Raw genomic sequence first — 10,328 nt, forward strand, 5'->3', positions numbered from 1 at the left:
ATTTGTAATAGGAAAATATAGATTAAATGCCTGAAGAAAAAGGAAGTAGTTGGTGAGGGTAGCAGTGGACGGATGTGGCAACGTGATGGTAACCAGTGAAGCTGGTGAGAATGGATGGTGAAAAGGGACTATGGCTGCATACTATCTTCTACACTGGCCCATGCTGAAATTATTATAACAAGCTGGGCTTTTATTTTTGTTTGTTTTGAGACAGGGCCTTACCATGTAGCTTGCCTGTAGCTCCCTATGTAGACCAGGCTGGTCTTAAACTCATAGAGATCCACCTGCCTTTGTACACCCCCAACCCCAGTGCTGAGATTAAGGGGCATGCACCACCACACCCAACCTATAACCAGGTTTCAAAAGAAGGAATTTTATAGGTATAAAATAATATATAGAGGTAGGTTTTCTAAATCAAAACCAATTTATCCTGATACGTGGATTAGGGGCAGCCAAGTACGTTATTTTAGCTTTCTGGGGATTTTTTTTTTTTGGTTTTGTTTTTTAAATTGTTATTATGTGTTTGTGGAGGTCAGAGAATAACTCTGTAGATTCCGTCCTAGATTTCGTTTTCTTCGCTTGGGTTCCAGAGATCAAACCTAGACTGGTTGGAAGGCAAGTAACTTCTCCAGCTATCTGACTTAGCTTTTAAAACAAATTAATAAAATTTTACACATTGATTATATATTTCTTCATATTTTATATTTTCATATATATACATGTATTTACACACACACACACACATATATATATATTTGGATCATCATTATAATGATTCATACTACATTAAAAAGTTTTAAGACAGAGTCTCACTGGCCCTGGCTGGCTCTGAACTTGCTATACAGTCAAGAAACCTTAAGCTTCTGCTCCTCTTGCCTTCATCATCCAGATGCCAGGATCACAGGGGTGGACCTCTGTGAAGAGATTACACAGTGCTGAAGGTAGAACCCAGGGCATCATGCTTGCTAGGTCAGCACTTTACCAACTGAGCTACATTTCCAGTAATATATTTATATTTTAAAGGAAGGAAATGCATTACCTATAAAAATACCTAGATAGCAGAAATATGGAATGTCCAGCACAGAAATGTTTGGCTGCCAGGTTTACAGGTAACTAAATCAGCAATTCTAACTTTGGGAGTGTCATAAACTCCCATGAGAAGCTGATAAAAGCTACATACCCTGCTGTCAAAACCCCTAATATATAGGATGCTACATGATTCCAGGAAACTTGAAGATGGGTCCTTGATAACCTGATGGGATGGTGACTTCTGGTTCATTGCTGTAAAAGGTAGCAGAATCCCTGTTTGTTGGGAAATTCCTGTTTTGTTCCTTGACCTTTGCTCAAGATTATTATTATTAGAATTATTTTATATATGAGTGTTTTGTCTGCAGCATGTGTCTGTGTACCACATTTATGTCTGATATCTTAGGAGGTCTGAAGAGAAGCATCAGTCCTCCTGACACTGGAATTATGGATGCTTGTGAGCTACCACCTAGATGCTGGAAATGGAACCCAGGTCCTCTGCAAGAACCACACACAGCCCCTGTCCCTACCTCAGTTAACACCTGTGTGAAGCTTAGTACAAAAAGTCAGCTATGTCCAGAGCCCTAAAAGACAGATGCGTTCTAAGAGAGAAGCAGAAGCCTGCTCCACAGTATTCTGCTTTACTTTGTGTCCAAGTCACAAGACTGCAGGAGCAGCCGGTCAAGGAACCAGACGGCAGCAATGGAGAACTCTGTACAGGCAACCTACCAGTCCACCCCTGGCAAAAGTATCTGTGACCTGGAAAGTTGAAAAGCTCAAGAGACCAAAAAATTGGTTTCCTCTTGACTGGTTTTTTAAATTCCTGGGGTATGGACATTCAGAAACACACCACCACCACTAGCAACCTTAGAGAAGGCTACTAGGAAAAAAAAAATGTTCTTCATCCTGCCAATTTTGCCCCACCCAGTTTGTAGCTGTCAACAGTTAACCTGGGGGAGTTTCTCCTGAGAACCAAATTGTTTATTCACAGGTATTTCTGTGACAGAAGTTAACCTCTTCTTTTCTGGAGCCCTCTGCCTCTTCAACTCTTTCCTATAAATTGCTTTACCTAGCTGGGTCCAATCTTGAAAAGGCCATTCCAGTTCCTTGCTACAGCAAAGACAGCACCTTCTTCTAGTCACTAAAGACTAGAGTCTGCTATTGTGTTCTTCCTCTCTAAAGGCTTTAAGGTCAGTTAGTAACCACTCCCCAGATTAAGGAACTAAGGCACCCAGTGTGGGTGGGGAGGCTCCCACAGCACTGTTTGCCAACAGTTAACTGAAAGCAATTATCCAATCAGTTAAAGCTCCCCAAGAATTCAACCACATGTGAATGAAAGCTAATGACAGCTAAAGACCACTTACCAGGAAGCCCCACGGAGCTAAAGAACTCACCCAGCTACAACAAAACAAAACAAAAAACCCAGAACTAAATTAGCCTCTGGCAACTCTGAAAATGCAGCCTATTGCACAACACAAAGACACAACAGTAGTTGAACAGAGACATAAAAAGACTCAAAAGCTGGGGGGGAGGCGGGGAGAAGCCGTGCAACAGACTAAGTCCAGGTGAAACCAACAGTCTTCACAGAGCTCTAACAGCCAGACTTAACCCTGAAGGAGGGGAAGCAAAGAAACCAGTGTTCTTCCCTGCCTTCAGGGGTATTTAGCAAAGACCTCTCAGCTACAGAAGAAGCAGCCTCAGACAGCGCAGGCCTGCAACACTTCAAACCTGGGAATCAAGCTAGGCACTAAGATTCATTACTACAACAATTTTTTTTTTTTTTTTTTTTTTTTTTTTTTTTTTTTTTTTGAGGAGAGTCTCATCCCCAGTTCAAGACTACAGTTCAAGATTCAGTATGGGATATTGGGCAAGCTCTGGAGATGGGTGGAGGTGGTTGAGGTTACATAACACTGTGAATGTATGGGATGTCTCAAACTTGTACAAATTATTAAAACGTCAAATTCTATGTCTATTTCACCATAATGAAAGTATCAAGAAAACATAACAGGCTTAAAGAGGCAAGAAGCTTGCCCACAGTTGCAAAAGTAATTCTACCCCAGGCTTGTATACGCAGCTTTAGACCTGGACCTCAAAGTCTGGGAGGTCTGTCAGTTTAAGGTATCGGATGCAGGTAAGAAATCATATTGGACGTATCGGATGGCACAGAGGAAGCAATGAAGGAGAATGAGGTGGGACTGAGAAGAATTGGGTGCCCCGTTTCCCAATCCGGGAAACAATAATGACAGCAAATGGTTCAGGGATCAAAGCAGGTTAGGAGGTAGTAGCCCCTACCATTCATCTGTGGCCAGATGGCCCTGTTCATCCTGGGTCCTTCCCACCTTCCTGCCAGTGCCGAGAGATCAAAACTCAACTTTCACCAACATTCTGCAACTGGCTTCTTTAATTCCAAGATCAAAGGAGACCCTTTGTCCAAGTTGTAAAATAGAGACCAAGAAGCAACTAAATACTGTCTCCTCTGCATTTCCTGTGGGCTGAGGTCCTCCTTTAAAAAAGGACTTCTCAGAGAAACACATTAACCAAGGCTTGGTACAGGCACTCAGTTCTCAGGATACAGTTGTTCCTGCAGAATGTATGCTAGGTGAGGCAACTCAAGGAGCCAGCCAAAAAATATGCCCAACATAACCCCCTGGAGGGAACAAAGGATGGTGACAGGTAAAAACAAACCCAACTGCACAATACATTAGCAAAGCAGCTTTGATGTACATATCAGCTGCAGAACTTTCCACTTGGAATTTAGAAATCATCAAGTCCAAATCCCCTTGTTTGTTTGTGGCAAGGTTCTCTATGTAGCCCTGTCTTGGAACTCACTCTGTAGACCAGGCTGGCCTCTAACTCAAGAGATCTGCCTGTTTCTGCCTCTCAATCCCAAGTGAGGAGATTAAGGACACGGACCACTGCCACCTAGTTTTTGTTCTGGCAGATCTTCCCCCACCCCTATTTCTCTCTCTGCCCAGCTGGCCTGGAACTCCCCATGTAGACCAAGCTGGCAGAACTCCCAGAGATGCACCTGTCTCTACCTCCTTGAGTGCTGGGATTGAAGGCGTGTGCTACCACCACCAGCTTAAGTTCAAATCTTAGTGTCACATATGACATGTATACAGAAGAAGGCCAAATCCATTTGCCAGGCCATACATGAAATCAGTGACTACTGGAAGGAGCCAAGCTGCTGCCTCCTACACCAGTGCTTCTCCACAAGCTGATGATGCTCTGAAAGCCCAAAGGAGTTAGAAGCTGCTACAGCATCAAACTAGAAGCAGAGGACCTTCCTGCCTCCCGCTCCAATGAACCTTGGTGTCAGTCAGTCCATTATTCTGCCCTACATGGAATAAAACCCTTCAAAATACGGTAAACTGACCCAGAAACTCTACTCCTAGACATGTATCCTAAAATACTGAAAACATGTTTATGTAAAAATGTACACACAGCTCACAGCAGTATTATTCCAAACAGCTAATACATGGACAGTCCAAAGCAGCTGATAAGGGATGAAGAAGTGTGGTCTAACCACACAAGAATTGTTTGTTTGGTTGGTTTGTTTTGTTTTGGAGACAGGGTTTCTCTGTATAGCACTGGCTGTCCTGGAGCTCACTCTGTAGACCAGGCTGGCCTCGAACTCAGAAATCCGCCTGCCTCTGCCTCCTGAGTGCTGGGATTAAAGGCGTGCGCCACCACGCCCAGCAAGAATTGTTTAGCCATTTAAAAAGGAAAATGAAGTACTAGGATTTCTTGGACAGAGTGATTTGTTATTAAATATAGAACTGATGCTGGTTTCTATAGTTAAGATGGTTTGCCTCTCAAGACGGGAAGGATATGTGATTTAGACTTATTCTTGTTTCCACTAGTGTTAAAAATATATGTGATTTTATTGACGAAGGCTTATTAAATAAGTCTAGTAACAATGAAGCATGCAGGGTGTGACTTTCACCTGCAATCCTTAAATGATTGGAGAACTTTGGAGAATGTTTAGACTGTATTCAAAATATTTCTAATAACTGCATTTGTTCATATCTCTTGTGTCTGCCAAATTAAAGATGAATATTTTATAATAAACTTTTTATTAGACACACACAAAAAACAACCCCCACACACTGTAAGTTCTCTTTCTATGAACTGAGAAAAGGTAAATCCTCAGAGACACAGAAAAGCAGTGGCTGCCAGAGGCTCGAGGGTGCGAAGCCTGGGAATGGACAGGAGTGCTTTCCAGGTTAGCAGGGTGATGGGAATGTTCTGGAATTAAACAGTGATCCTCTAAACACACCCAAAGCCACTCAGCTGTGTGCTTAAGAGAGCTCAGTGTTACAAGTCCCCACTGCTCCTGCAGAGGATCTGGGTTTGCGACCCTGCACCCAGATGGTGGCTCACAACCCTCGGTGACTCCGGTTCTGATGACCTCTGGTTTCCTCAGGCACCGGCATGCACACAGTACACATATACACATGCAGGCAAACACACATAAAATGTAAAAAGATATTTTAATAAGAAGGTGCAATTTTGTGGTATATGAATCATATCCATAGGGATAAAACCATAATAGAAGCTGATAGTGTGAGGAGATGATATAAGAGGAGTGGAGTATTATATGCCCATGAATGTACTCGATGGGCATTTCCCAAGTTCCATTAAAATACTGCCAAGAGTAGTTTTCTGTAATGAGATATGATGAGTCTGCTTCTCAACTCTGCCCAGCCAGATGAATTCTATCCTGTCACTTTATACAGTGGTCTAAATCCAGGGCAGAAGGCAAACTCCTGGCTCCCTTTTCCTATGGCCAGGGAAGTTGTACTCTGAAGATTCAGGAAACACTCACTGTGTGCTTAGTAGACCTGGGTAGCATTTGCACAACAATTAGAGCCATTCATGAATGTAAGAGAGGGAGGGGGAAAGCCCTTGCATTGCATACCCACAACTCTAACTTTCAAAGGAAAACAGCCTCCCCAGATCACCAGCCATTTCACACGGCCACCAAGTCCAGTAGCTCAGTTCCTGTTTGTATGATTTGCCTCAGAAGTGGATCCACTCCAAATTAGATCTATATGCCCCACCCAAAATGGTTATGAAATAGCTTACATGTATGAGGGGGTGGGAACAGTACTGACTTCTGTGTAGTAATGTGCTTGGCACAAACTAAATTCAGACCTACCTATGACTCCACAGACACCTCTGTACAAACTTGCTTCTGGGCCTTTTCACTTAACACGCAGTTTCTTGAGTGCCCTTTAAACTGGGCTCAGTATATAGCACATTCTCCATTCATGCTATCTATCTATCTATCTATCTACCTACCTACCTACCTACCTAAATTTCTCTACATAGTCCTAGCTCTCTGAACTATCTAGACCAGGCTAGCCTTGAACTCACAGAGATCCCTCAGCCTCCCAGGTGCCACATTCTCTATTTATTGAAATGAGTTAAATTGGTTTCCATGGGGCTGGGGTTTCCATGGCTCAGTGGTTAAGAGCACTGACTGCTCTTCCAAAAGTCCTGAGTTCAATTCCCAGCAACCACATGGTAGCTCACAATCATCTGCAATGTGATCTGACGCCCTCTTCTGGTATGTCTGAAGACAACTACAATGTACTCATACATAAAAAAAATTTTTAAAAAACTGGTTTCTGCCGGGCGTGGTGATGCACGCCTTTAATCCCAGCACTCGAGAGGCAGAGGCAGGCGGATTTCTGAGTTCGAGGCCAGCCTGGTCTACAAAGTGAGTTCCAGGACAGCCAGAGCTATAAAGAGAAACCCTGTCTCGAAAAACAAAACAAAAAAATTGGTTTCTATGGTCTATCTGCACACTAAGAACAAGCTGGCTCCCCTGATGTGTTGTCCCAGTAGGGTAGGAGGAAGTGAAGCCAACCTAATAGAAAAATCTATTTCAAAATCCAGTACACAGATTGCTAACCGTGAGCTACACCATGCACCAATCACAAGCACACTTACTTCTAGCAAGTGCTGTTCTTATTTGTCTCCGGTTTCGTCCCTGGTCGCTGTTTGCTACGCTACCTTTCCCCATGGTTCCGGTGTTAAAAGTCTTCTATAGATTCCTTAAACATGTCATTCGGCCGTCACACTTGCCATTTTCTTTGCCTGGGACATTCTTTGCAAAGCTGGTTTGCTTGTTTGTGTTTTGTCTGTCAGTCAGCCCCAGCTATGATGCCCAGTTACTGCCAATCACCATCCCGTCGCCTTGCTACCCTCACAGCATTTAGCAGCACCAGGCAGGTTTCCTGGAATGAGAGTGGGCCCACAAGGGTGGGACCATGACCCTCTGGCAACCATACACCTAGTTCCTGGCAGTCATTGGACATTCAAATATTTGCTGAATGAAGAAACGCACACCAGAAATACATATTGCTAACTTATAAACTCTTAAAAGCTCTGTACAGGGCAAGAATTTCCCAGTGCAAGTGCTATGAATGCCACTTTACTAAACTCTCTATGAACAAGAAAGGGTGTGACTTCCTGGCTTCACATTCGCCTTATTCTGAATGTGATAAAGGAGAAAAGGGATTTCAACATCCCACTTTTGGGATTTACCCCTCTTCATGATTCATACTGAAGTCTGTGGCCACAGAAACCAGGTAAAGCTTTGAATCAGCTTTTCCCCTAAACAGAGCCAAATATCGAACTTAGGCTCCTGTGTACGCTCAGCAAGTGCTCCACAAAAGGGGTTACAATCTGCAAAGCCTTGAAAAATTTTACCTGATTTCTGGGGTTATAAACAAGGAACCTAATTTAAAAAAAAAAATTTTTTTTTTTTTGATAAGTCAGCAAGCAGTCTGCTAACAGGACAGAATCCTTTCATGAATTAACCTGGCCCTGTTTAGAGAAAACCAACATCAAATAACTTAAGCAAGAATTTTCCTTCAGTAGAGTCAAATGTCACAAGCTATCTCTCCGAGTCTTTCTTGTCATTCACTACCACGATGGAATTAATTTTATCTTCTGAGAAAGCAATATACAAGACCACCCAGGAAAATTCACTTTCGACTTTTGTTCTCATTTCTTGGCAAACAGAATTTGAGCTGAACTTCTCTTAGAAAATCTGACCTTCAAAAACTTAATTCTGTGGTTGATCAACAGAAGTCAGCTAGTGACTCATCCTTCAGGCACAGGTATATTACCTCCACTCTCATCCACAAAGAGACTTAATTCTAGTCAGCTTCATGATAGTGACCCTTCATCTGTAAGGAGCTGTGTAGCGTGGGAAGGGGATACAGACAGGCAGGGCCAGAGTGTTTTTAAACGGTAACCCAGGGACCACCTCCATTATAAACACAGGACTGTTTGTGAGACTGTAGATTCCTGAGCATCGCCTAACCCTAAGGAATTGCAATCTTTGGGAGTGAGGCTCAGGAAACTATTTAAACATGCTTCCCCACCAACAACCCAAGATCCCCGTGCACAGTGGAGTTTAAGAACCAATCGGATAAAAGCACTTTAGGAGAGACAACGATTTTGACAGAAAAGGCAGGAGAAGGGCAGGGCCTGGGGATAGGATGATGGCCATGGGATGCCCTGGTACAGCAGCAATCAAACGGGATGCGCTATGGGAACCGCTGAGGGTGCAGCTAAGGACAAGGCTCGGGCTGGTGCGAGCAAGGTGGCACCCGCAGACTGGTTAGGCTGATGGGTATGTGGACAGCTGGATATGAACGTGAGGAGGAGGAGCGAAGGCAGAAATAACGGGGGCCTCTCGGGAGGAGACAAAGCCTGGAGGGGAAGAAATGGGAAATAGGGGTGACAAGGGGCGGGAACGAAAGCTGAAATGAGAACCGTGAAGGCATGAGCCGAAGTCTTCCTTCCAAGCGGCACCTCCCCTAAAACTCCAGGCCCTGACAAGTCTAGATGTCATGCCAAGGCTAGAGAAAGGGACTTTGTAGAGGCCGACCCAGTCAAGGGTAACCCGAACAGGGGTTCTGGAGGAGGCTGGGAACCAGGCATGGGGCGCTGGAAGGTCCTGGGCTATCCAGGGGGGCCCTGCTCCAGCTCCGGTTCCCGGAGTCTCCTTCACTCACCATCGCCGCCGCCATCTTGGATCCACGTGTCGGCGTGATGACGTCAGCGGAAGTGGTGCTTCTGTGGGTACGGAGTGTAGCTCCACTAAGGGGACTCCTGGCTTCAGATTCTTCTGTAGTCGCAGTAGTGAGGAGGTAAAAGAAGCTTAATTTCTCCTTGGCAGATTGGCCTCGGCAGTGAGGTCTCTGACTAGGTGAAGAGAACGTACGGTGTAACTATTAGAGCCATATTGACTTCTGGCAGACGTTGCTCCTCCGCCTACTCCTTTTGCATTGTGGGTAATGGGGGTGTGTGGAAATAGGCGCGCTCCCTGGATGCTTTCTTTAGTATTGGCAGAAAGAGTCGTTGCCAGGGTTACCCGGGACCTTAATTGTGAAACGGAAAGCATGGTAAACCTTCTCTGACAGCTTCTGATTCAGAGTAATTTGTAATTATATGTTTAAATATTTATTTGACTATAATATAGTCTTACTAATCGGCCGTAATAACTATGAAGGTTAGACTCAAGTCTGTCTTTCCCTTACACGGCCTTTTTGTCGTCAGTGAAATGGGGCAGAGATTTCTAGATTTTTTTTTTTTTTTTGGTTTTCCGAGGCAGGGTTTCTCTGTATAGCCCTCGCTGTCCTGGAATTCACTTTGTAGACCAGGCTGGCCTCGAACTCAGAAATCCGCCTGCCTCTGCCTCCCGAGTGCTGGGATTAAAGGCGTGCGCCACCACGCCCGGCTCTAGATTATTTTTATAATTGGTTTATGTTAAGTATTCACTGACACAATAATATAAAGTATTTGATAAATAATTGTCATTATATAACTTATGTACATTCCTTCACACATATGGTAGGTGTCCTAAACAATATGCTTTGTTAAATGAGTGAATGAAAAGCAGAACACTTAGTGAAAGGAGACATTTTCAATGTGGACTTCTCCATTCTACACTTGATCTTAGCCAAAAGGCCGAGAAGCGATGGACTTCTCCATTCTAACTGGCTTAATGTATGACTTGAAGCAAGTCACTTAACCATCTTAAACTTCACTTTCCAGTATTGACTTAAAAGGGCCTGGGGAGGACTCAAAGGATCATAATGGAGAAAGACTGTTTGGTTCATTTATACCACTGTAAAGTGTACAAAGAGCCAGTGAGGTCTTCTTAGATGGATCCAAAAAGCTGTTAAGAGAGTAGTAATGAGTTCTGAGGATATAGTTAATTTAGTAGATAGCCTGCCTAATCTTTAGCACTGGGACTTGTGATCCCAAAACTCAGAAGG

The 10,328-nt window shown here is 43.8% G+C and overlaps 1 protein-coding gene across 2 annotated transcripts in view; it reads right to left on the bottom strand.

Moving 5' to 3' along the window:
* Positions 1 to 9,306, bottom strand: part of Tm9sf4 (transmembrane 9 superfamily member 4) — a 46,290-nt gene extending 36,984 nt beyond the window's left edge. Inside the window, exon 1 of one of the 2 annotated variants that reach the window (XM_085833239.1) lies at positions 9,063 to 9,306. In XM_085833239.1, the coding sequence (XP_085689365.1) occupies positions 9,063 to 9,077 (15 nt within the window). In that variant the 5' untranslated portion in view covers positions 9,078 to 9,306. The remainder of the gene's footprint in view (positions 1 to 9,062) is intronic. The other variant, XM_085833248.1, reaches the window with a different exon arrangement.
* Between the last annotated feature and the right edge of the window lie 1,022 nt (positions 9,307 to 10,328).

This window comes from Mus caroli, unplaced genomic scaffold (assembly GCF_978045245.1).
Source record: "Mus caroli unplaced genomic scaffold, Mus_caroli_1 scaffold_2, whole genome shotgun sequence".
NCBI lineage: Eukaryota > Metazoa > Chordata > Mammalia > Rodentia > Muridae > Mus > Mus caroli.